Genomic DNA, 27,711 nt, shown 5'->3' on the forward strand with positions numbered 1-27,711 from the left:
GTGGCCCTTGTTGTGAATTTGTTCCAAGGCTTGTGGTAGTGGGTTCGATCACTTGATTGAGGTGGGGTTTGCCCCTGTTTTTTTCTTTTTATTAAGGTTGCTTTTTTTTAAAAAAATGTGATTAATATTATATAAATATTTCATTACCCAGTCCACAACCGTGTGTGTGTGTGTGTATGTGTGTGTGTATGTGCATGTGCGTGTGTGTGTGTGTATGTGTGTGTGTGTGTATGTGCATGTGCGTGTGTGTGTGTGTATGTGCGTGTGTGTGTATGTGTATGTGTGTGTGTGTGTGTGTGTGTGTGTGTGTGTGTGTGTGTGTGTGCATGTGTGTGTGAAGGCTGGAGCTCCCTGTTGACAGTCTTTCTCAATTACCCTCCCTTTATTTCTAGAAACAGGGTCTCTCACTGAAGCGGGACCTCCCAGTTCGGTTAGACTGTTAAGCCTCTGGGTCCTCTTGTCCATGCCCTGTGCCTTCCCAGCTCTGGGACTAGAGATGTCTGCTTCCCTACTTGGTTTTTCACATGGGCGCTGGGGGTCAAGTGAAGGTCTTCACATTCGGGGGACAAATCCCCCAGTCCCCACTTGTTTGCTTTAATATCAACTGATGCTTCTTGCTGGAGTTTTTTGCCAAGATGTTTACCAAATGGTAATTTTCTAATTGTGTCACTCCCTGTATATTTAACAACTGGTATTCCTATGAAAGCACACACTGTCTCATCTCCATTTTAAAACTCACTTATAAGCCATTCATTAGCCAATGGGTTATAATCCTTTATTGCCATTAGTTACTCTGATACTTAAGTTGATTTACATTATGACAGAGCCCCAAGTATGTGACTAGTGTGTTCTTCTGAAATCTTTTTTTTTTTTTTTTTTTCTTTTTTTTCGGAGCTGGGGACGAACCCAGGGCCTTGCGCGTTTGCAGGCAAGCCCTACCACTGAGCTAAATCCCCAACCCCTTCTGAAATCTCTCTCTCTCTCTCTCTCTCTCTCTCTCTCTCTCTCTCTCTCTCTCTCTCTCTCTCTCTCACACACACACACACACACACACACACACACACACACACACACATCCTGGTTGCATGCAAGGTGGCATTGGGATCGGGCCAGGGCCTTTACACATATTCAAGAGGAACCCTACCACTGAGCTACATGCTCAGCCCTTTCAGCAATGTTTCCATCATTTTTTTTTCCCTGGAGCTGAGGACCGAACCCAGGGCCTTGTGCTTGCTAGGCAAGTGCTCTACCACTGAGCTAAATCCCCAACCTCTGGTTCCATCATTTTTAAAATATTTGACACCTTTCCTTCCCTAATGCTGGGTTAACCACTTGTCTCAGGGCCTTATTTTCTTCTCGTGAAAATAGATATTTAGAGGAGCTGGAGAGATGGCTCAGTGGTTAAGAGCACTGACTGCTCTTCCAGAGGTCCTGAGTTCAATTCCCAGCGACAACATGGTGGCTCACAACCATCTGTAATGAGATCTGGTGCCTTCTTCTGGTGTGTCTGAAGACAGCTACAGTGTACTTCTATATAATAAATGAATACATCTTTTAAAAAAAAAGAAAAGAAGATAGATAGATATTCAGAAACCATTACCTGGGCGTTAAGTATTCCCCTTGCTCCTAGAGTGCTGCTGCTCCTAGCCCTCTTGGTGTACAGAGCCAAGAGATACATGTGCTTTTACACACACACACACACACGCACGCACACATGCACGCACGCATGTACACACCCAAGCACACACGCACGTATGCTCATGCGCACATGTTTCTCTATCCACGCTTCTGTCTCCATTTATCTGGGTCCTGCCAACCTTCCTGACTTTATTTGCTCCCTGCCCTGTGTATACCCATTCTCTCAACCGCACAGTGCTGCACTTGCCCATACAGGGCTCACTGCCAGTGGCTGCCCCTGCTTTTGCTCCCTCTTCACCCTAGACACTCTCACACATGCACTTTGCCTGCCCAGTGCCTGTGGGGCTGAATTAGGACAGAGAGGGAGTAAGCCAAAGAGTTGTTTCTCAATTATAAGGAAAAGCAGGCAGTGGCTAAATCAGGATTGCTTGTAAGGCCCCACTTTAGCACTCAACCTGGAAGGCCCAGCTACCTGGATGATGCTATGGTTGAAATAAAATGGGTCTTAAGTCCTCTAAGTCTACTTTAGAGCTGTGATCATGGCCAGAAGGATGGGAGGAGGTGGTATTTATGTATTCTTCAGTGTATTTTGGCCCCGGCTCTAATAGCAGGAACGGGGCTGTCAGTGCTGATTTTAACATTGCTAAGTCAGCAGAATGCTTGTCAACTGGTCTAGACACGCACAGTGCCTAACGAAATGAGAACAAGAAACAATTGATTTCTCAGCTGTACGAAGAGGTTGGACTCATCCTTTCAGAGCAGTCTTGCACGACAGTCATTCATCCTACTCGCATACCAAAGAAGCCCCCCTACCACACACACTAACTATAAAGGGTGCTCACACAGAGGGGTTCACTGAAGTCAGCCCATCCATCATGTTTATGAGGACCATGTTCTGTGGACACCAGCAGATCAGAGCAAAATAACCATCAGGAGGAATAGTGATTGTGGCTGATTGTGCATCTTCTAGGCACCCACCTACCATATATGGTCCTCTAGTGAAACTCAAAGCCCAGATCCAAGTGCTGGCAGGCAGCACACATAGGAAAAAATGAGACATCAAGAGTTTTGGCCTCTCTCATCAGGATCACTAGACAATAAGTGCATCCCTATTTTCAGGGCTCATGGTCACTCAGATGAGCTTCCATTTCCTATCAAACCCTTCCAGTTGAAGTGAACGTTCCTAGAGGGAGAATTTGAGAATGGTAGACCTTTGTAGTGGCACACAGCTGGTTACAGTTAGGAGTTGGCTAGTAGTGGATGACTCCAGACTTTTCCAGCTAGACTATGCACTCTAACCGTGAGTGGGGGCTTGTGTCTAGTTTTCTATGGTGTTTCAGCCCCTTTTTCTTGATATAGATAAGAGTCAATTGATAGCTACTAACAAGAGAGACGAGGAACCATGGGCCTTCTGCATATCACCTTCTCTTCTTTCATCTGTCTTTGGCACCTTATCTGCCTCACAGGTTGGTTGACTGCATTACTTTAATCTCGGCACTGAGAAGTCAGACATCCCAGCTCAGGATACACTTTGGACACCAGTTCTAGGCTGGTTTCTGCCACTTCATTAGTTTGGGACTTTCAACAGTGCTCCTGAGCTCCCCAGGACTCACTCAGCCTTGCGTTTGTGAAATGGAAGATTGGACCGCTAGATCCCTCAGAATCCATACCTCTGCAGGTGCTTACTCAGGCCTTATGGTGTCTCAGCATCCATGCCTCTGCAGATGTTTACTCAGGCCTTACGATACGGCCATGTCCTGAATGACAGCACAAAGGTTGACAAGGAAACTCGGAACTGTGGTCTATGATAATAAAAGAAAGACCATCATCTGCACACTGAAGTTTTGCTGTTTGCTTGCTTCCTGGAGTTCAGAAAGAAAAGCAGAAGGCACCAAGAGCTGCTACATCGCTAGCTCAGGGGACAGCTAAGACACAGATACCCTGCCACTACTACCTTCTGCTTCACTTTTACACCCAAAATGTCCTTCCCCCAGTGACGGAAGACTTCACTCTACAAGTCCTTTTCATATTTCATGTTTTGAACTCTTTTTTTTTTAAACAAAGTTCAGTGTCATAACATTTATACTAAAGGATCAATAGGCAGATTCCTTTTGCACAGTTGCTTTTATTTTTTCTTGCAAAATAAATTTCCATTCCTGAAACATGGGCAAAGCAACTTTTCACATTCTTCTTTCTCCCCCTCACTGTAAAATTGGCCGGCATTTGTTGTAAATGTAAACTATCTAAAATATACTTTGGAAATTTATTTCAAAATTACTGGCATACATGTCAAATGGGCCTTGTGCTGTATCTAAGAAGTGAGAATATTAGTCCTGCAAAATTATACACTGTCAAAGGTAGAAAAGACAATGGAGGATACGAAAATCAATGTTTTTCCAGTTGCTGTTGGAATAGTTTAATGGGTCTTCAAATGGCTTTGATGTGACAACCGGTACTTTATGAATGTAATGGAATAGAAATATCAAACTATATTACCATACCTGGTAAAGTTTTGTTTAGGCAAGTTTTGACATATTTAAAATATATCAAAGCTACTGAAGAATGTAAATAACTGTGCACAGTAGACAAATACGTTCACTTATGTAAGCATGATTATTTATGATTGATTACTTTGATGTACTGTTTAATTTAGACATAGTCTATTGAAAATGAAAATTGAAAAAAACTATTAAAAACTTATTGAGTGTCTAAATGTATAAGGACCTATGTAAAAATAATTCACTGAATTGTAGGTTATTAGCTTGTATAAATATTAAAGGTATTCAATTTGTAACTTTAAAGCTGTCAGAAAGAATTCCACAAAGCATTTAAAAAAGAAATAGCAATTTTTTTGCATGAGTTCTTCCTCCAACACACACACACACACACACACACACACACACACACACACACACACACCAACCAGAAAGGAGGGGATTAATACTTCTTGTTTCATTTTGCAAGGCTTGTATTGACTTGATACCCAAATCAGACCAATATGACATAATTTTATACATGAAAATCCTCAGCAGAATATTACTATTCTGGTCAACTTGACACAAGATAATTATATGAGAAGGGGGAGCTACAAAAGAGCTGATGCTTCCATAAGATTCCCTGTGGGGCGTCTTCTTACTCAGAGATTGGTATGGGATTGTCCAGCATCCTGTGGATGGTGTCACCCCTGGGCGTGTGGTCATAGCTGAGCGAGCTGTGGAGAGCAAGCCATCACTACGACCTTTGCTCCCATTCCTGCCTCTACACTCCTGCTTTGAGTCTCTGACCTGGCTTCCCTTCAAATAGATGTGAGGTGAAATGAACTCTCCTCCCCAAGTTGTCTTTAGTCTAACACAGCAACACTGACCCTAAGTAAGACAACTGGCAAATCAGATCACATCTATCAGTACATGAAAAGGCTGGGGTGTGCCTCAGTGACAGTATCCTTACCTAATGTGTGTAAGTCCTTGGCTTTGATACCTAGCATCTCCAAAGAAAAGAACTATTAGAAAAATATTAAAAGAATTATACGCCATGGCCAAACTGGATCAACATTCAAGAATCAACTACATAATAATATTGATTTGTGTAGGATGAGAATTTGACAAAAATTTAACTCAAGGTTTAAAAAGAAAAATAACCAACATAATAACTTTCTTAAACTAGGACTAAAGGAAATTGTCTTCAACTTGACATAAAGAGCAGCTATAAAAAGCCCATGGCCACTATGTTTAAGCAACTTGAGAGATGACTTTTCCTATCAGATGAAGAATAAGGCAAAAGAAGAGTCATCATTTTCATTAAATAAGATACCAGACATTTTAGCTACTACGGTAATCACAGAGAGAAATAGATGCCACACTGTTTGAAAAGGAAGAAATTGAATTTATTTTTTATTTTTTATTTTTTTATTTTTTATTTTATTTTTTTAAATATATATATGTATATATATATATATATAGAGAGAGAGAGAGAGAGAGAGAAAGGAAGGAAGGAAGGAAGGAAGGAAGGAAGGAAGGAAGGAAGTTCCTCCTAGATCTAATAAGTGAGTCTTTGTAGGGTATAAGATAGACATGCACATGTGCACACACACACCAATTATTATACTATTTCTGTATACTATATTTTCTGTTTCCTATATACTATATTCTGTATACATTCCTGTATAGATAACTATAAACACCTGAAAATTAAAATTAAAAAGGCAATTCAATGTAAAGTCACTTAAGATAAACTGAAGTGCTGATATACAGTATTTGTATCCTGGAGAAAAGCATAGGAAAATGCCTAGGAATGACATTAAGGAAGCCCATACAAATAAAAGGAACTTTGTGTCCATGGACCAGAAGACTCACTGTGGTAAGTATGTCACGTCTTCCAAAATTGATTGGTAGATGTAATGCAATTTTGATTAAAATCTCAGCATGTTTTTCACAAAGACAATATTATAAGGTTTATATGCAAAGACTAAAATCTTGTGATAGCTAAAATAAAATAAAATGGAAAACACGACTACTTCCTACTAGGTCTTACTACATAACTATAAAAGTCAGGTGGAATGATATCACACAGTGCCATCCCTGGGCACAGCAGATCAGATAAGGAAACCACTCTATGGTGTCCATCTGCTCTCTCAGGGAGAAGATGAAAATGCAGTTCTATGGAGGACAGCTGGCTGGTCTTTCCGATAAATGGTTCTGAGGCAGGTGGATACCTCCTGTTAAAAAGTTTAAATAAAATTTCCCAACTAAAAACAAATCAACATTTATTTGTTTAAATGCATTTTATTAACTTTTCTGAGGATTTCATAATCCATACATTATATTTTAATCAGAGTCACCCCATGTTCCCTCTTAATTCCTCTTACATCTACCACTCCCTTGGACCAGAAGACTGGTCCCATTTCTCCCACTTCCTCCCAACTTTAAGTTCTTTTTACTTTTTTTAAACAGCTCACCGAGTTCAATTTGTGGTGTCCATATATTCATGTGGGCAAGGCCATCCACTGGAGCATGGTTGCTCTACTAGAGGCCACAACCTGGGATCATATATTTAAAATATAAAAATAGAAAACATTTTAAAAAACATTTTATGTGTTAGAGTGCTTTGTCTGCAGGTATGTCTGTGCACCACTTGCATGCCTAGTGCCCAAAGAAGTCAGGGGACATCATGGGATCTCATGGGTCTGGAGTCACAAACAGTTGTGAGTGGCCATGTAGGTGCTGGAAATTAAACTCAGGTCCTCTGGAAGATCTGCCAGTGCTTTTAAGTGCTGAGTCATCTCCCCAGTCCCTCAAGTTAGAAAACTATTACAAGAAAACATAGAAGAAAATCTTTAGAATCTAGGTCTAGGCAAAGAGTCCTTAAACTGGCATTAAGTGCATGGATACACACATAAATGAGGACGGCGGTACTGTAAACCTTCAGTTTTGAGAAAGTCCTCTTATAATGAGGTTGAAGAAGGGGCACAAACTGTGAGAAAAGAAACTGAAATAACACATCCTACAAAGGGCTAGTATCTATAATATATAAAGAACTCCCCATAGTCAACAGTAACAGAAAAAAAAAAAACAAGAACCGATCAAAACTGGGCAAAAGACATTTTACCAAAGAAGTTGTACAGATGGAGAATTAGGCCGAGGGAAGGTGTTCAGTATTTTCCAGTCACAATACATGTGTCAGAATTACAGCAATAGAAACTAGTCAGAGCAACAGATACAAAGATGCAGAGAGGTTGAATGCACTACTGATGGCATTATAAAAAGATAGGGTCCACTCTAGAAAAGATTGGCAGTTCATTATTAAAAAACTAAATATAGGATACTACATGACCCAGAAATTTTACTTTTGAGCACTTGCCCTACAGAAAAACGTTTTTAAGAAAGTCTATTGGCATAAAGATCTGCATATGAATGTCTGTAATAATAGCATCAACCTGTAAGCAAAACAAACACTCTTCCATATATTAATGGATAAGCTAACTGTGGAACATGCATACGGTGGGATGGTCTCCAGCAAGGACAGAAGTCAACCTCTCATACATAGAGCCAGTGTGGAGAAATCTATAGGACAACAGGCCGAGTGAAAAGGACAAGTTCCATGAGTTACACATTGTGTGATTGCATTTATATCACATTCTTGAAATGAGAGAAAAGCATTGAGCCACTCCGTGGCTGCTACAGTTAAGGACCATGGTAGGAGATGTAAGAGAGAGGAACTAGTGAGGGGGGAAGTATGGGAGGCTGGCAGACCAAGAGATCTTAGCAGTGAGAATACTTTGTATCAATGTTTCTGGGCCTTTGGCTGAGTTCTAATGAGAACACTTTGTATCTACCTGGATTGAGGGCACCCTCTCGGTTCTTACTTTGCCTGAAGGTTTTGGCAGATATTGCTGGTGTCCAATGAAGGAATGTGGTACATACGTGGAATCTGTCTGTATCATTTCTTCCAGCTGCCTGTGAACCAACAATGGTCTCAAAGTAATGGTTTCATTTTTAAAACTGAAATGCCAACTATCCCCCAGCTGAGTCTCATATAAAAAAATGCAGTGAAGTGTACATAATCTGGGGGAAAATTAAAGTAACCATTGGTAGATTCTAAATAGTTTCTTTTCTTGATACAGCATGGCTTTTTCTGTCTATACTCCCTAAAACATGTGGCCTTAATCACAACCTTGTGCATAAAAGCACCCAGAATTTTATTTTTATGTAATGTTATTAGTATGATACAGAAATTGCCTTGCCAAGCAATTTAATTTATGAATGTAAAACGAAAGTCCTATATGTACAGCTAGAAGAAATTCAACTGTGGTTCTGTAAAATACTCTTGAGAAAGGAGATGATAATTTTCCTTGATAGTATAGCTAAAAGATAACCAGAGTGTGCCTGCATGATGCAGAGATAAACAGCTTTCTCCAACAGAGGTTTTTGTTCAACTTATTTTTGTCTGCTTTTTAAGGACACCCTTCAGTTGCGTTCCCGAGCCTAGGGAGCAGAAGGGTGTCACACTCAACTGCATTTAGGAGCCCATGGAACAGGAGTGGGGTCATTCTCAGGAGTGGGGTCATTCTCAGGAGTGGAGTCATTCTGAGGAGTGAGGCCATTCTCAGGAGTGGGGCCATTCTCAGGAGTGGGGCCATTCTCAGGAGTGGAGCCATTCTCAGGAGTGGAGTCTTTCTGAGGAGTGGGGCCATTCTCAGGAGTGGAGTCATTCTGAGGAGTGGGGCCATTCTTAGGAGTGGGCCATTCTCAGGAGTGGAGCCGTTCTCAGGAGTGGGGCCATTCTCAGGAGTGGAGCCATTCTCAGGAGTAGGGCCATTCTTACATTCTAAGGAGAAGGTTCCCACACTTGTGTATCCAGAGCACAGAAAGCTCGGGAAGGGCCTTGGAGAGGGGAATACTTGCCATCCCGTCTCCTGTGATGCCCATGTTGGGCAATCATCTCTGTTTGGTGCCAGAGATTGAACTAGCATTCTACCACTGAGTTTCGGTCCCTTCACCCCAAGCGTAGCAGGCAGTTCCTTTTCTGGTCGGCTTATTTTTGTTTGTATTTGTATCTCTGTGCTTCTACTGTTTTTTTATTTCCTGCTGTTTTTGCTGTTTGTTTTATTTTGCCTGTTAGTTTTCTAAAGAGAAAGATGGGAGTTGGGCATGTGGGGAGGTGAGGGGAAGATCTGGAAGGAGTTGGGAGAGGGGAAAGCAAGATCAAAATGTGTTGTATGGAAAAGATTATTTTTGATAAAAAATAAATAAATTATTGGTTTAAGAAAATATTCCATTACTTCACACAGTTGGAGGAGTCCCGGGTATTCTGGGTTATGTTCTCTGCTGCTCAGCACTGAAGTTACAACGGGGACAGCATGTCTGCATTCTCTGCCTGGGGAAAATGGGCTCCACCAGAGCATGGCAGCTGGAGTGCCTTGGTCACTTTCTCCTGCCCCAGTCACTGTCAGCACATCATCACTTTCACTGTTGCCCTGGTGAGGACAGAGAGCTTCCTGAATAGCGAACCATTCCAGTGCAGAAAATCAACTGGTGCTGGAGACTTTGCAAGAAAATGTTTCCTTTGATTTTTCTGTCAAAGTCTGTCTTCTGTCCTTTCCTCTCTCCTCCTCCCTCTCCTCTCCCTTCTCCTTTCCTCCCCTCCCCTCCCTTCCCCCTCTCTTCTTTTCCTCTCCTCTTCTCCCCCTTCCCCATCTTTTCCCCTCTCCCCTTCTTCTCTCCTCTCCTCTCCCTTCTCCTCCTCCTCCTCCTTCTCCTCTTCTTCCTCTTCTTCCTCTCTCTCTCTCTCTCTCTCTCTCTCTCTCTCTCTCTCACATAAGGAATATAAGGTGTGATGGCTCAATGCAGTAAAGCCATAGATGGTTGATGAAAAGCACTTCAGAATTCACAGTAATATGGGTATGGCATATACTGCATGAGCACATGAACAAATCTGGTTTCTAAAATTGATGCAAAGACCTTTGGGATGTGATGTCAACATCCAATAACTAAGTGAGCAATGGCGATTGTTAATTTATTTAAAAAAACAGAGAATGATGGGATTTTAAGGGTGGGGAAACAGAGCAATAGAATGCAAGGGACAAGCATCAGAATGGGGTGGGACTAGAGGAAGTGCTGGTTAGTTTTTGTCAACTTGACACAAACAAAAATCACCTGGGAAGAGGAAGCCTCAGCCAAAGAATTGCCTGGGTCAGATTGGCCCATGGGCCTGTCTGTGGGCCATTTTCTTATTTAATGATTGTTGTGAGAGGACTCAGCCTCCTGTGGGCACTGCCACCCTGCGTAGGTGTCCCTGGTTTCTATAAGAAAGCAAGCTGAGCAAGCCATAGGAAGCAGTTGTTTCTCCATGGTCCCTGACACATTCTTGCCTGGGTGCCTGCCCTGATTTCCCTCAGTTATAGACAGTGATTTGAGACGCGTACCCCAAATGAACCCTGTCCTCCACACGCTGCTTTGCGTGACTGTCTAGCACAGCAACAGAAAGAAAAGTCGGACAGAAGAGAATGAACTGCACGAGGAGCGGGAGCTCAGGGAGGACAGTGGGGGGGAAGCAGGAAAGGGGACAGAGTCTAACGATGTGGATAAAGATGCCACGATGAACCTACTGATTTTTATGCCAGCTTAAAATTAATAAAATAATTTCTAATAAAATGCTATATATTAATAAAACCAGAAAAATCTTATCATGTCTAAAAAGACCAAGATGTCTGACCAAGGCAAATGAATCAGGAGCTCTGGAAGTGAGCCTGCTGGGGGCCTGAGCCTAACAAAGGCAGTATCCCTCCTTCCCCCAAACACCTACCAAGTCTCAAACAGGAGCAGACGCTGCAAACTCAAGCCCACTTTGCTGTCATGGTTCCTTTTTGATATTTAAGGGACTCCTCCAGCCCTTGCAAGTTTCCTCAGCACTGATGAAGATCTTCCTAGCATGACGGACCACCTTCATGACTTAGGTAGCAGTCAATATCTTTAGGAAAGAGCATCTGAGTACAGAAGGTACAACACCTATGCCCTCACCTCATGGCTGTTACCAGGAAGGGAGAGGGGTCTTCAGGGCCACGGTCTATTCTCAACCTTCCCACTTTGACCCTTTAATACGGCTCCTCATGTTGCGGTGACCACCCCCAACCATACAATTATTTTTGTTGCTGCTTCATAACTGTAGTTTTGCTACCGTTGTGAGGTGTAATGGAAATATCTGATATGTAGGATATCTGATATGCCACCCCGAGGGGGTCATGAGCATCAGGTTGAGAACCACTGATCCCAGAGGCTTTGGAGATGGGTACAAACCTTCTTGGTCTCCTGGGCGCATGAGGTCTCTTGAACTTGTCTGGATATAGAAATATAAGCTGAGAATGCATAGCTGACAAAATTCCCAGGAGCGCTTTGGAGTTGCTTCCTGAGCCTCGGATCAGGAACAATTCCAGGCTCCAGGGTCTGCCCACAGCACTCCCCTGGGAGCTCTGCCATGCCCTCGGTGTGGGGCACAGGGGTGTGGTAGGGATGGGTGAAGGCCATAGTATGGAATAAGCCCAAACCATTAATAACTCCTTTCCTTCTAAACAAGCTACTGTTAAGAGTGAATTGGCTATAATTTTCAGAGGCCTTTTGGCTATCAGCACTACAATTAGGAAACAGAAAACCCGACCAACAGAAACATACTGAAACCACAGGCTAAACCGCCACTCTGCTATAATAATTCATCCCCTGCCCCCCCTCCCCAAAATAAGCACGATCCAGCCAGATCATATTCCTGCACACTATGGCCATAGGCAATCTGAATGCTCCAAAAGTCCAAAGAAAATAACGCCCTGACCACCTCCCCGCCTTCACCAAGTCCTCTCTCATGCGTCTCTTTGCCAGGACTGCCAACCTGTGAGTTAAGGACAAATTTGTTTATGAAATCCAGCCAGGTTTTGTTTATAGTATGGCCTATGAGGAAAGGACTGCTTTTTACATGCTTTTTAAAAATAAAAAGAAGGAATGGGCAGGAAGAAGCAACACCGAAAATATGCTCAACATTGTACCTTGTAGGAAATGCTTGCCTGCTACCTACTCACCTGGTGGCCAGGTCTTAGAGCTTTGAGTAGACAACCAAAATCTGAGATCATTAATAATAACATGCCCTCCCCCCAAAAAAGTCCACGTTCCTGTCCAATGTCTATCAAACCTAAGGCCCAGCCCGAGGGAGGCGTATCAGTGAGCAGGAAACTTGCCAGATGATCCCTGGGGACAGTGTGAGATGTCCATTGAGCTTCTCTTGCTCTCCTGATCAAAGGACGGTGACAGGAAAAAGAATGAAGTTTGGCCAAAATGTTCTGATCTTATACTACAGTAAAAAATTTGGAAGTATGGTAAGGGTTCTGAAGGCCAAGAATCCCACTTCTCTCTCGGAACCGTAGTAACCACAGGCCTTGTTGGTTGTTTCCGTCCACCGGTCACATCCTGACGTCCCAAAAGGCCATCAAAGGCAAACCCCTCTCCTTCTACTTTTTCTGCTTACTGGTCTGTGGTCCTAGCATGAGTAGACAAAATCCTTGGAAGGGATGGCCCAGCTTCCTCCCACCCTGGGAACTGAGTGACTCCATCCCAAAGGCCTGTTCTTCTTATTCTCAGTTTCCCTTCAGTTCTATGCAACCGGCTAGTTCAAGAGAATTGGAGAAAACAAAAGCAAACGGAAAAGCATGCTTTCTTCCTAATGGGCCCTGAGAAGTGAGGGGGCCCTCAGAGTTTTCATCTCTTTCCCTATAGGTGAGAGGTTTTCAACCTGTGAGTTGTGACCCCTTTGTGGGTTGAATGACCCTTTCACAAGAGTCTCCAGAGACTTCCGGAAATATCTAATAGTTACCTTATGATTTGTAACAGTAGCAAAATTACAGTTATGAAGTAATAATGAAAATAAATTTTTGTTTGGGGGTTAACACTGTGAGGGGCCCCTCTTGCAGTCAGTACAGAACACACCTAGACACCGAGAGGGGCTGGGGCAGGGGGTGCCTCTGGATAGGACAATGAGAGACTGCAGGAGTTTTTACCGGAGTGGTTTTTAAGGAGAAAAATGGGGAAAGTTTGTGTTAAAATGAACTGGTAAGTCCTGATTGGACAAGTTAGCCAGTGTGGCCAAATAATGAATTTTGGTTCCTGGATCTTTGGTGTTTTGATAGTTGGACTTTGTGATGAGTCTCAGGAATGAGTCAGTGGCCAAAAAAGTGGATAGACGTGGGGCCTAGCTTTAGGGATGTAATCTAACAGGGGAGAGATATGGGGAAGGGAAGACCTACTGGTCCCATGTTTGCCTGCTCGGGCCTATCAAAGAGCCCTTCAACCACAACGTGAGGAACTGTATTAAGCTTAGGTTGTAGTGGTAGGAGGTTTGAGAACCACTGCTGTAGACTGTGGTCTCTGCTGCTCGGTGCAGCTTGCACAGTAATGAGTGTAGAAAGTCCAGCAATGTTCAAGAGTACAGTTTACTCTGTGATTCATGGCCCTTCTTACAGGACTTTGTATTCAGAAGTCTTTGAAAGACTGAACATGTTGGCTAATCTCAGAAGTACGCAAGCCACCACTCTGTCTCCTACTTCCTTTATTTTCATTCAGTTATCTGTGTTCACTTCAGGAGGGCAGGATGACCAGGTAGGTACAGGAGCTCTGGTAGGTCAATGGCTGAGATCAGAACTCAGAATCACAGCGCTTGAGAGGCAGAGGCAAGCGGATCTCTAAATTGCAGGCCATCTGGTCTATATAATGAAGCCCAGGACATCCAGGGCCACATAGAGAGACTGTCTAAAAACAAAAGAGAAAACAGCAGAATGCAAGGCTCTGGTTTGCAAGGCCTTTCTGCGGCTCCTGGATCCACGGGAAAACTCTGGGACCTATGCACACACAGAGGAATGGGTGCAAACCACCGAGACTTGCTTCGCAAAAGGGACCTGAGCAGCCGCCATCCCAGTGACGGTGCAGAGCCGGGCACTTAGAATTCTGGGAACATTGTCTCTCTTTTACTTTGTTTTTATCTCAGTCGCTTTAGAGACTAGATAAAAGGATTCACAATTAATCATTCTAAAATTCTGTTTCATATTCATGAAGAGCAATGTTGCCTTTTTTTTTTTTTTCCACTTCTGCACTAGTCAACTGTGGGCAGTGTAGACTTTTCGAGAAAGCTAGTGTATCAGTCTCAAACCACTGTGACAAATGACTGAGAGCGCGACTCGGAAGGTTTATTTTGGGTCCTGGTCAGTTGAATGTAACGCTGTGGTCCTCTGGTGAGGCCGAACACCACAGCAGAATTAGCGTGGGGGTCCCACGTAGCTTACTTCAGGGCAGCCCAGAAAAAGAGGGAGTTGGGAAGAGACACAGGGCAAGAGGTGCGGCCGAAGGCGCCCTTCCCTGCTTGTGATTTAAGTCCCAACCAAGCCCCACCTATTAAATTTCCTACCATCTCCCAAAAATAGGAAGGCTAACTTCAGACCAGACTGGGAGACATTTCACATTCAAGCCACAGTAGCTATAGATGGAGTTCATGGTTGGATCTACATATTAGCTGCACAACTTCTGTTCACACTACCTTTCCACAGCTGCCGCGGGCTGCAAGCACTTTACCCCCTCCCCCTCTCCCTCCCCCTCAACCCCTTGATTTTTTTATTTTTTTATTTTTGAACTCTCTGAAAATCTCACGTAGGGTACATATCTGCTATTCAACTGGGGAGTATGGCCACACCAGCAGATAGTTTATTTTCCTGGATGCTGTGTCTATGAGATTGAGTAGTTCAAAGCCGAGCGAGACCCGTAGTTTCCCCAGGATTGACCCAGGGAGGGAAGGAGGGTGGGAGGAAGCAGAGTCATGACCTTGGATGACTAGGATGTGTGGAGGACAACAGTCACCTCCGCTCCTCCCCTCTGGTTCTAGGTGAAGGCTGCACCATCTGCCCTCACAGACAGTTTAAAGCACTGCCCCCTCCCCACCCTGCAAGCCTTTCAGCTTTTCACATCCACTGAACAAATACAATCTATACCTTAAAAGAAAAAAAAAAGACATGTCTGGAAATAACATTGACTTAAAATATGCTTCCCCTTCTTCCAATGCTAAAAAATTGAAGAAAGTTTTTTTTTCTGTATTTATTACATTTTTGCTTTTGAGATACAAAGAAACCATTCTCTCCCACCACACACACACACACACAGACACACACACACACACACACACACACACACACACACATCCATTCTTGTGATTTTTTTAAAGTGCATCTCCCCTCTACCAATGTATACAAAAATAGTTCTTACAAACATGCAGAAGTTTCTGGACAAGGCACATTTAGGCATACAGTGACGTCAAGCCCGGTCAGTTGAATGTTCACATTAAAGCAGAAGTGTAACATCATCACGTGTGCATTCTAGAAGTCCTTGGGCCCCAGGGGTCTCTGGGAACTAGCAGCGAAACCGTGGAAACACACACAGCTTTGCTGATGGAGCTGTGGGTACCTCACAGCCCTCAACCAGAGAAACCAGTCCTCTCTTGCCTGTTGTCCTCCTTGCTGCCACATCGTCTTTGAGTGACTCCGGAAGATCCCGTTACAGGTAAGATCCCAGGATTTCCAGAACATCTTATCTGCAGTTTCTGTGATTATGCCAGGAGACACAGTTGAGTGCAGACCTTACCAGAACAAGGAGCCACCAAGCTACCATCTCAGGGATAAAATAACTCCCACCATTGACTCAAGTTGCTTCAGTTTCTGCAGAACCATAGACTTCCATTGTCTTCCTAGGTTTCCTAAGAAGAATTCTTACAACACTCAAATGCTTCCTGAAAGAAACATGGAGAATGTGTCTTGTGGTCTAGCTTATTTATTGTACCCATTTTGTAAAGAAAGGCACCCCAGGGAATTTGGGGAAATAAATATGGAACTGAGAATGGAGTTGCCTTCCCTTCTTGGATTACAGTGTGTGGGGATTAGAATCCATCCATCACCATAACCAAGAATTGCACGAAGGCAGATCTCCAGGTCAAGCCTGCAGTGGAATCTTCAAGCAAGAGGGCCTGTCATCTTCTGAGGTGTGTAAATTTGTCTACAATGGTGAACTCTGAACTCAGCATACAGTTTCTCAATGCAGCTCCGGAGGCTATCTCAGAGTCATGGGACAGACTGGGTCAAAAGGAGAAGGGCTGTGTTGCAGGCAAAAAAACAGAAGACAGACTCTTCAGTCTCTACGTGACAGCCTTGATAAGGAAGTCAAGCACACAGGCTGCTTCATCGGGAAGGGTCCTGACGAGCAGGCGAAGACATGCCCTTTGAGCTGAGCAGAGGGTGTGCACCCCAGGTGTGCAGGCTGGGGGCTTTCAACTAGCGCCCATAAGCAAGAAAGCTGGGGCAAATCTGGGCAAAAGGGGGTGAGGGTATGTCTGTGTTAGGAGAGATACATAACATGGAATTACCATATTTCATATCTTGACAGGGAATGTCTGAAGATCATCATTCTACACCACTCGATAGACTTCATTCTGTAGTTCCCCGGAGGCCCTTTCATGATCTTTAGTCTGCAGTAACAGTGCCCCGGCTGTCTTCCTTCTTACCACAAAATACATGACCCAGAAGAGATCAGTTTTGCTTCCATCCAATTTAAATCTAGCTGCTCTGACCGCCAAATCCGGAACATTTAAAGTATGCCCATAAAGGTATGCTTAGATAAAACACAAACTCCCCGTCGCCCAATTTCAGCTTCACTTACAAAGGTGATTTCCTCACAGATATCAGCATGCAACCCCAGATCGCTACCCCTCTGAGAGAGGCACAATATACAATTCACAGATTGCAGACTAGTACCAGTTTTAGGAATAAGATATCATAGAAAATAACATTTTAAAAAAGTCAAAATGCTTTACACTTCAAAAGTGAAAAAGTTAAGATAAAAAATAAACCACACACGCTAGGATCAAAAACATTTGATGTCTGCCTGTTGCTGACTTATGAAGCCAGAGGGCAAAGGGCTACGCCCAGCGACCCTGCCTCTGAATCCGTGAAACTCCCTCTTGTCTCAGGGAAACATCACTTCAGTAAGAAAAGCAGACATCTTTTACCAAACTTCCAAAACAAAACAACACCCCTAAATGTCTACAAATATGCGTGTAAAAAGTTTCCAAACTCCCCTATAAAATTTTAATTTGCCCTAAAGAAAATCACAGGGTTTGGAGGTTTACCCAACAGTCAGAGTTCCAGGAGTCTCGCACTAGCGAATGATAACTGCAATCCAATATGGTTAAGAAAAATTCATCTGATACCTCAGAGTTGACATTTAAAATAACATAGAAAAACTTGGTAAGGTTTTTCTCCCCTATCCTTTTATAATACACACCATAAATAAAAAAACACCTACTCAGTGTCCTTGGGGGGTCCGTAAAGCATCCTGAATATGACTGTATACTGCAAACACATTTAAGCGTGCTCTGGAGGATTCCAGGATATGCTAGTCTTGCTATTGGAAAGTCTCAGACAAGGCACTGAAGTGGACACTCCAGGAGACGTGAGAGCTACGACTCTCTCAAACAAAAGCAGCTCACACATCTTGTCACTGAGTCTTCTGAAAACTCGGGGTGAAACCGAGCGCTTCGAAAGCTCCCCCAAAGTCCAAGAGGAAAAGCTAAAAGTTCAGACTGTCCCACCTCGTCCCGGTGCTGTGCCCTGTGACCCCACACGGGAACCAATGACGTTCCAGTAATTAATATGTTGCTCTCTGCTGGGATACAGAGGAGGGGTCAGGAAGAGAGGGGAGGGAGTGCCTATCCCAGACACAAACTACTTATTTGCTTTGACTATCTCATCGAGCTCACTGGATAGGCTGTGTAAGGGGAAGAAATGTAGTGAAAGAGCTTGCACAGAAAACGGCTGTCCCCCATCCCTCTTCTGAGGCTGTGGGGTATCAGGCCAGCGTGTCACAGAACTAGGGCGACTCCCTCCGAGTCCGTGTGGAATGAAGGAGACACTTGGAAAGCCATGGGCAGGGCAGGACCTCGAGGTCAACTGTAAGGCTGGAAAAGGCTGGTTTCTGGGTGACTTTCGAAGACCAAGTGTGGAAGGGAGGCCAGCTGTCTGTCCTTGCCAGCTTGGCTCCTCGCCAGGCCCTTCTGGCACCATCCTGGCATTCCCTTGTGGCCAACCCGGATACCACAGAGGTTCAGCACGCCTCCTCTCCTCTGAGCAAGAAACCAGGCGTGATGGAAGCACACTGGACTTGCCGGTTTGAGAAAAAGGTGAACAGGATCCTGTCTTTTCAAAAACCACGCCTAAAGGCAGATCAACTTCCCTCTGGCCTCGCGTTCTCGCCTCCATCTTGATCAGAGACACAGACTGTCAACTGCAGTCAACTCACTAGTAATAGGGCCCCAGCTTTTCATACCCCAGATAACTAGGCCACTCTGGAAACAGGCCGAAGGAGCACCGAGGGCTCCCAAACTGGTCAAAAGAGATCCCAAAATCCGGCCCATTGTACGGCTCAATCATTCCCTGGGTGGATCTGAGTTCGGCCCTGGTGATCCTGTAGTTTTTGCCTTTGTTGCTGTCCCAGTACGACTGGCCGTTACACTCGTAGCACACGGCGAACTCCATTCTTTCATAAGACTGGATTTTCTCCGGTAGGCTGATATCAAAGGAGAACGTGTCCCTGTCTGAACCAGCGTAAGTGTCCTTCACATACTGACAAGGGAAGTCTGTGAAGCTTTTCCAGGTATCGAATGTCATCCTGATCTTCACGACCTTCTCGAATGCCAGGTTCTGGACCTTGACGGTGCCCGCGATGGCTTTCTCCTTCAGCACGCAGTTTTCGAGGCAGACATGGTTGGTCTGAAGTCGATTTCTAAAGTCTAAGTAATCCGCAGAAGGCTGCGGAAAATCCAAAACAAAGCTCTCACTCTCTGCTGTCGTCAGACTCACGATGTTGTCTAGGAGCTCGGTGATGTTAAACGGAATATCTAGTGGGTCATCGAATTCCGAGAACACTTTCACCATTGTTAGGGCCAGCCCCTGGTTGTCGGCGAAGGACACCCGCTTCTTCACCTTCTTCTCCTGCACTGTGGGGGCCACCATTCTGCCGGCTTCATCCTTGCTGCCCAGCTGAATACAAGGCCTCAGTGGCTTGTTCAGTTTGGGGGAGATCTTGAAGGTGAAGCGCTCTCTGCGTAGAGAAGGGGCCATACTGCTGTAGCTGTATTCTATGTCCACGGCCATCACGTTAGAGGGGCAGGCTAGAAGTCTGGGAAAGGGGAGACGAGAGAAGACAGCGAAGAGGTCAGATGGATGCTTAAAGCCTCATTCTAGCACAGACCGACACACAATGTTGCCTTTCATCTGGGCTCACCGCTCCCATGTAGTCTCACAGGACACAGGTTTCTACAAAGATTGGGTGGAGGGGAGCATGAACTGGGGGCTGGGGGCGTGAATGGGAAGAGAAGCTAAGAGTAAAACCAACAAAGAAAAGACTGTGGAGGGGTTGGGGATTTAGCTCAGTGGTAGAGCGCTTGCCTAGCAAGCGCAAGGCCCTGTGTTGGGTCCCTGGCTCCAAAAGAAAAAGAAAAAGAAAAGAAAAACAAAAAGAAAAAAGAAAAGACTATGGAACTCAACAGTTTGAAGGCTAATTCATGGGCTTTTCTGACAGGCTGTCTTGGGGTCCTCCTGTATGCTAATAGACCACAGAGAAGAATGAAAGGCATTAAAAATCATAGTTTCCTGTGGGGGGAAGGGGAATGCCTTTCATCGTAACACTAGGGAGGCAGACTCAGGTGGATTCTGAATTCTAGGCCAGCCTGGTCTACAGATTGAGTTTCAGGGCTACACAGATAAACCCTGGCTTGAAAAAACAAAAGCAAAAAAAACCAAAACAAAAGAATTATGGTTTCCTATTGTTTGCAGAATTACTTATTTGACTAAAAGACACACCCCCTTTTGTAGCATATGCCCCACAAACAATTGATCTGAGGGTTGTTTCTGCTGTACACTGTAGACTTATTTAGTTGACAAATAAACTTTATATTTCCGGGCTGGTGAGATGGGTCAGAGTAATCCCCGAGACCCACATAGTTAATGGAGGAATCCGGTTCCCACAGGTCGTCCTTCGACTCTTACACACACCGAATAGAGCACACACACCCATACTAAATAACTAAATGCAATAAAAAAAATGCTGTTTTGACATATGTACACATTGTGGGACGGCTGACACAGCTCACATGAATCTCTCACATACTTGGGAGGCGTGGTGAGAACCCAAAATCTACCCTAAGCAATGTTCAGGAACACGCTGTTATGAACGATGGCTGCTGTGACGAAATGGGTCTCTCGAATGTATTCCTCCTCTAGAATTAGATTTCTATCTTTGGGTGGATGTTTCCCCAGTCCCACTGTCCTGTTGCATACTCAGTGCGCTCACCCTTTTAGACTGTACATGGGTGCGTTCCCTGGTCTTTCTGTGACTGGCTTGTTGCACTTAGCACAGTGCCCACCAGGATCCTCTCCGAGTTTCTTCAATGACACCGATTCATTTTTGTCTGGGACTGAACAGCACTCTACTGTCTATTCACACCGCATGGTCTTTGTGCATTCATCCATGAAGAGATACATAGCTAGATTTCCTATCTTGGCTATGAGCGCTACTTCATGAGTATGAGACAATAAATGTCACCTCAACATACTGATTCCCTATCCCTCCTGTGGTAGGATCACTGGGTCACATAGTCTGGTTTTTTTTTTTGTTTGTTTGTTTGTTTGGTTTTTTGTTTTGTTTTGTTTTGTTTTTTTCGGAGCTGGGGACCGAACCTAGGGCCTTGCGCTTACTAGGCAAGCACTCTACCACTGAGCTAAATCCCCAACACCCCCCCCTTTTTTAAAGATTTATGTATTTATTGTGTGTTGTGTGAGTACCCCATCACTGTCCTCAGACACACCAGAAGAGAGGACATCAGATCCCATTACAGATGGTTGTGAGCCATCCTGTGGTTGCTGGGAATTAAACTCAGAACCTCTGGAAGAGCAGTCAGTGCTCTTAGCTGCTGAACTATCTCTCCAGCCCTAGTCATTTAATTTTTAACTTTTTGAGAAACACCGTGGTATTTTCTGTAGTGGCTGCATTATCTTTTTGAAAGATAACCATTCTAATAGGTATAAAGTGTGACCGCCTCGTGGCTTGAGTAATAAATACTGACTTAATCCAATACAAAAGCACCGAATTTATAAGGCAAATATTGACTTGGCGTTTTCCAGGCACCAGGCACTACGCTTTAAACACGAAAACTCATTGATGGGAGTGGACACAGACTTATTTTCATCAACCTCAAGGGAGGGTTTTACTGCTCTAGTATACTTTCCTTTAGAACAAGAATGAGCAGTTCATTTCTTTATACCATGATACACAGGTAGATATTTGCCTTGTCATAAAAATTAAAAGCAGTCCAAAGGCAACAGAGGCAGAGAGACAGCATTAGGGAGGCAGAGACAGATAGACCCCTGAGTTCAAGGCCAGCCAGGTCTACAGAGTGAGTTCCAGGATAGCCTCGGCTAAGGAGAAAATCTATTTTTTTTTTTTTTTTTTGTATAGTGAAACTCTTGTCTATAGTAAACTAGTTAAATTCAAAAATAAAGAAAATTTATATTAGAAGTCCTTGTTTTTACCTAGTGGATTAGGAAAGGAACTATAAAAGACAAGTTTTTTTTCTTATTATCAAAGTTTGTCATAATCTAAATGTTCTTATCATTTTCACTCTGATAGCACATAACATATCATTTGCCCTAAATAAATAATTAAAATGTAAAGAAATTAACAGAAAGAAAAATGAGAATGCCTACTAAGAACTAAGAACGCCTCATAAAATCAATTGTACCATATCCACACCATTTAATTTTATACCACTAATCTCATTATTTGTAAAAGTATTGAAATGGCATGGACATTCTTACTTATGCTTTGGACTTTGTATTTTTGGTTTTTGAGAGAGGTCTCTCTCACTGAATAACTCTGGTTAACATGGTCTAGATGTGTAGACCAAGCCAGCCCCAAATTCCGAGATCTGCCTGCCTCTGCCTCTGCCTCTGCCTCTGCCTCCTGGGTTAGAGGTGTGGATTAGAGGCATGGCCATGTGTCAAGCTAAAATTTTATCTTGTATTGTTAATGTGAAAAAGAGCAGACAAAACTGTACACAATACCAGCTATGAGAGAAAATAGTATGGATATAGAAAATTGAGTCGAGATACAGTACACTCTCACAGTTTTCGTTTCCCATAGCTTCAGCTCTTTGTAGTCAAATCATGGTTCAAAAACACTAAGAAGTTTAAATTGTGCACCATTCATTCTAAGCTACATGAGGCCACCCCACCCTGCAGAGAGTCCTTTTCCTTTCCTCAGAAGCCAATTGCCCCTTAGCCAACATATCCGTGATGGGTCCATCCGCCACCAGCCCACCAGGGACTTACAGCCATCTCGGGAATCAGACAGTTGCAGGATCACAAGGCTGCTGTTCGAGGAACCTTTATTTTACTTAATAATGGCCCAAATGCACAAGACCGGCTATGTAAATGCGGTGCTTGGGCATATCACACAGAGATGACCTCTGGGACTGTGGGGGACGCTGCAGAGAGTATAGGAAATTCAGAGTACTCCAGGCTTGCGGCGACCTGGGAACCTTGTTAGGTATGACTGCATCGGGTGTGGACAGCAGGGACCATTCTATGGTTAAAATTGTCAAACTATGCCTACAACATATTTCCTTAAAGTGTTTCCTGCTCTGTGTCTCCTTGTGCCTTCTATAACAATGCTGCCTCTATGATCAGGAAGAAAAATGAACCTTAAGAAAACATTCAAAGCCACTCGGACACCTCACTAAAGCCGCCCACCTTCTTGCTGTTCTCCTTACGGTGGCAAATTTATAGGATCCTTAGCAATGGTCTCAGCTGAAGAAGCTGGTAATAAAACCTGGATTAAAATCTCAAATCTGGCCAGGTGGCTCATGCCTTTGATCCCAGCATTCCAGAGGCAGAGGCAGGAGGATCTTTGAGTTTAAAGGCAACCTGGTGTACAGAGAGTTCCAGGACAGCCTAAGCTACATGGAGAAAACCTGTCTCGGAAAAAAACCAACAGCATCAGCAACAACAACAACAACAACAACAACAACAACAACAACAACAACAAACCCTCCAAACTGAGATTTCCAATCTTTTGGCTCGAGAGAAGGAAGGATGCAGCTACAGGTAAAGGTGTGTGGTAGCAGGGAGGGACCTTGCTCACAAGCTCACCATGGCTGCCTGAAAAGTGAAATCGTTTGCCAAGTGCTGGGGGGACTATGCATTTGACCCATAAATACTCTTTCAACTTCTCGATCTAATTAACCAAATACATAACGGAAAAAAAAAAGTGACAGGGCAGCGGTGGTGTGTGTCTTTGTTCTCTGTACTTGGGAGGCAGAGGCAAGTGGATCTCTAAGGTCAGGGCCAGCCTGGTCTACAGAGCTAGTTCCAGGATAGCAGGACTAAGGAGAAACTCTATTTTCAGGGAAAAAACAACAAAAAACAAACAAACAAACAACAACAACAAACAATGAGAGAGAACAAAGCATATCAGGCTCCCTCTTTACTCTTTCTTTTTTAAAAGATTTATTTATTTATTATATATGAGTACACTGTAGCTGTCTTCAGACACACCAGAAGAGGGCATCGGATCCCATTACAGATGGTTGTGAGCCACGCTGTGGTTGCTGGGATTTGAACTTAGGACCTCTGAAGAGTAGTCAGTGCTCTTAACCACTGAGCCATCTCTCCAGCCCTTTTTTTTTTCTAAGGGCTTCTTGTACCCGAAAAACCAATGTCTCACTACTTCCCTTCCAGGGAAGGAAGTAACTCAGTGAAAAGCTTCAGAGCAAAGATGCTGGGTCTGGGCTCAGGGCCATGCACAAGGCTGTTCCTATACTCTGACTGAACCGATCGCTTAACAAAACAAACAAACAAACAAACAAAAATCAATGGGTTTGACCATCTCAAGTTTTTCTAAAAGGACTCATTATTTAAGAAATTGAGTTTTAGTTATTCATGTCCACTGCAAAATTTTGTTAGAAATATTCCTCCAGTTTCCACTTTTACCTAGGCACTTCTTAACTGTTTAAATATGCATTAAAACTGAACTCCAGTTACATAACAGCATGTGGTCCGCATTCCAGGCCTTCCCCACAGCCCACCCTAGAAAAGCTGGGAGGGAATGCGGGAGAGAAGTTCCCCCCTGCTAGGCCCTTACTTCCTCCTGGCTTGAGTCAGCACAAGGATTAGAGTCCCTGTGCGCCTTGTCTGAGCTCTCAGACCAGCCTCAGGCGTGCCTATCGAATGCTTGCTTGAAAGATCTTTTTGAAGCAGCTTGATAGAAAATGGTGGAAAATTCTCAAGTGGAAGCAGAAACCCAAGCACACTAAAGACTCTGCTCCCTTACAACCCAGGCGGGCAAGCTCTTGTGCTCTAGGCCTTCAGGGTCAAGAGTGGAGCTGAGGCCACTGGGTACAACTGGAGCCCAGGATATAAGCCTACTGTGGGGACTCCCTTTATTACTAACCTGTAAGAAGAAGCAGAATTGAGGTTGGAGAGACATGTTTCTAATCAGAGCCTGAGCTCAGGACACAATCCCACTAACATTTCCGAGAACTTTTTTTTTTTTTTTTTTTTTTTTTTTTTTGTAAGATTCTTCCATGAAAGGAAGAATAAATGTGAGGTTCTGAGAGCCCAGGAGTTACCACGGGGACTCCTGCCCTGTGAAATTGCATAAGCAGGCCTGGCTTGGAAATCCTTCTTTTTTTTTCCCCTCTGGGTATCATCATGACTACAGGTTAAGGACAGGTTAAGGCCACACCCTTGTGGCCACCATCAAGGGTGTGATGTGATGATTGTCCTCCCAGAACATTCCAGCTTTTATTAACCCCATGCTCGTCCAAGAACTGGTGCACTAAAGGGCTTACTTCAGTTTAGCCTTCCTGACTTTCTGCTCAGGGTGTCTCAACAGACACCCTGTCTGAGTGACAGTGATAACGGTCACTCAGAAACACTTCCAGAAACTGTGACAGTCGGCCAATAGTTAAAGTCCCCTAAAGGAAGGCACCTGGACAGGTGCTTGAGGAAACCCATTCACGCCCACACATGATTGAATTATGCTCAGCCCTTATACTGTCTCCAACACTGCCCCCGGCTTTTCCTTCTACGGAGGAAGCAGACAGAAGCAGAGAGCACGGATGCACTTTTGACCAGCAGAGCGACATACGATCCGGTCACTAGTTGCGGGACAGGATCCTGGGAGCCTAAGGAGCTGTTTCCCAAGGACAATCACACACTCCGCTTTCACGTGGGTGCCTCAGAAGTCAACTGCCTCTGAAGGGTGCCTGGGCCAGCTTTGGGACACTTGCAGAAATACCTTCTGTGTCCTAGTAAAATAATGTGGTCTCTCAAGATGCTGGCCAGTCTTAGAAGGCCAGTAATATTTCTTTTAAACTTGACAAGTCTGAACAGAAAATAACCCCACACAACCTCCAGGCAGTTGAGCGACTGAGTTTCTGACTGAGACCTTCTTTCTGTAACTCTTCCACTCGGATGCCAAAACCAGGTTAACAGCTCGCTGCAATATTTCATTAGATAAAAATCCACCATCAATCCACGACACCACCATCCACTCCTTCCCCCTTCAGCAATTCTCTGTTCTCTCCCCCAAATGTTTAGCTGATACTTATACATGTACGAAGTTGACATTGGTTCCCTTTTGTACACAGACCCTAATTATTCCAGCCTTAATGCATACCTGCCCCTCAATCCTTGGAGATAAACGTTTTTGAATGGGGTTGTATAATGAGCAGTCGGTAGCTTTGAATGACAGAGCCCGAACCAGTCAAAGGCAGCAGGAAGCACAGGCCTAAGAATGCCTCTGCTCAGCTGAGCTTTAACAAATGAACTCTTATAAGTTTTCTTCTGAGGTCACTCGCAGCTCCGACCAACAGAGTTGCTAACAGGGCCACGATGCGTTTCTTCCCACTAACTTTCCCCTAAATGGCCCTACTTCAACTGTCTCCACTTTCTCCCTGGTTCCTGGACGTCTTTGCCAAATGAACCAATTCCTTCCCTGCCTAGAAGAAACCTTTCTTTCTCCTGGACCCGCAAGCTGAGACAGGGCCACATTCCAACAACTCTACAAGTTCCCCACTCGAGACTTTGGTAGCTTTCTCGTCTCTGTTTCTCCGTGGGCCTGCCATCCACTGTTCTGAAACTACTGTTCGGTTCCGAGCCTCTTCTCTGGGTTCAAAAGGGCAGCTGCGAACAAGTCCCTGGGGGCAGGTCAGCGAGTCCCGATCCCACCAGCCGTTCTCCGAGGGTGCTGTGCCTGCACCCCGCCCCCGGTCTCCCCACGAGTCTGCTTCGACAGGGTCTGCACCTACCTCTCCCGCGGCGCTGCAGCCGGGGTCGCTGCTCGCTGGCCTCATGGGAGAGCCTGAAGAGAAGTGACAGGGTTGACTGCTGCCACTGAACTACGTGAGCGTCGGGGTGTCCCGGGGGTAGGGCCTGGGCTTAGTTCCCGGAGACGAACAAGAGGGAGGAGCCCAAGTTATCACACCAGGGCGGGACCTGGCGTCCGGACAGCCCAGACGGGAGCAGCGCCTCACGAGCACCCCCACGCGGGCTGCCCCGTTCCCGGGTGGAGCTCACCTCGATCCTATTGCCTGAGTGCAGCAAAGGGTGATCTGAACCAAACTAGGGAGTAGTAGGAACAAGCCCACACTACTAGATGGAGTCAGGACTGGGACGCAGGGTTTCTTGCATCTATTTCGTAAAAAGGGAAACTGAGGCCCCGGGGAGCTTGTGTTTGGACTCCAGATTCCGCAGCAAAAACCTGGAATTGTCCTCCAAAAGTGTCGAATCTCAGGTTGGGGATGTGCCATATCAGGACTTGCGACATCTTTTCTGTTCAGGACGTCCCCCCTGGCTACGTTTCGCGGGCTAACTCCGCGCAGGGATTTCGGGGCTCCCCTCTAGGCTCCATCCCAGCTCGAGTCCCTGAGAAGTTTCTGCACGTTGAAGCGACAAACTACCTGAGCCCAGCTGGGGTATTCTACACCTGTGAGTCAGTGTAAGTGAGACAAGTGGTTAAGTGGCGGGGAACTCTCCAGCGTGCCCCCTCACCCGCAGATTTCCTGGCCCTGTACCTTGAGCTAGAGGCTTGGGGAGGTACGTACCCGATACAGCTCTTGACTACGGAGGGGAGACCCTTCAGCCCGCCCCACCATCTGAGCTGGATGACAGTGACAGCAACCACGACGGCAAAAACGGGGCAGGCACTCGGCTTGGTCCTTGCAACAGCAGCCCTCTCACCTGCTCCCTGGCTTTCAGCACTCTGGATTCTGGCTCCAGCAGCCCGTGGCGCCCTTTAACTTTCCAGCCACCTCTCCCTACTAAGGGTGCTCTCCAAGACCCCCTTTTCCCTCCCCCACGTGAACGCGGGACTCAGCCAATGAGCAATCTGGACACGAGTCGCGGACCAATCGCTATACTTGGGGCGAGCAGCACTCCGCCACGTGATCTGC

General features: G+C 44.9%; 1 protein-coding gene across 1 annotated transcript; it reads right to left on the reverse strand.

Annotated features, from left to right (window-relative positions):
• Positions 1-15,210: 15,210 nt before the first annotated feature.
• On the reverse strand, positions 15,211-26,695 carry Ppp1r3b (protein phosphatase 1 regulatory subunit 3B). Its single transcript, XM_032919193.1, has 2 exons — positions 26,569-26,695; positions 15,211-19,379 (listed from the first exon to the last, which is right to left on the reverse strand). Exon 2 carries the CDS (start codon positions 19,352-19,354, stop codon positions 18,500-18,502), a length of 855 nt encoding a protein of 284 aa, XP_032775084.1. The 5' UTR covers positions 19,355-19,379; positions 26,569-26,695; the 3' UTR covers positions 15,211-18,499.
• Positions 26,696-27,711: the final 1,016 nt, after the last annotated feature.

The sequence above is a fragment of the Rattus rattus genome, chromosome 13 (assembly GCF_011064425.1).
Source record: "Rattus rattus isolate New Zealand chromosome 13, Rrattus_CSIRO_v1, whole genome shotgun sequence".
Taxonomy (NCBI): domain Eukaryota; kingdom Metazoa; phylum Chordata; class Mammalia; order Rodentia; family Muridae; genus Rattus; species Rattus rattus.

Coding starts and splice junctions, on each gene's coding strand:
- Ppp1r3b (XM_032919193.1), bottom strand. CDS start 19,354: ATGGCCGTGGACATAGAATACAGCTACAGCAGTATGGCCCCTTCTCTA.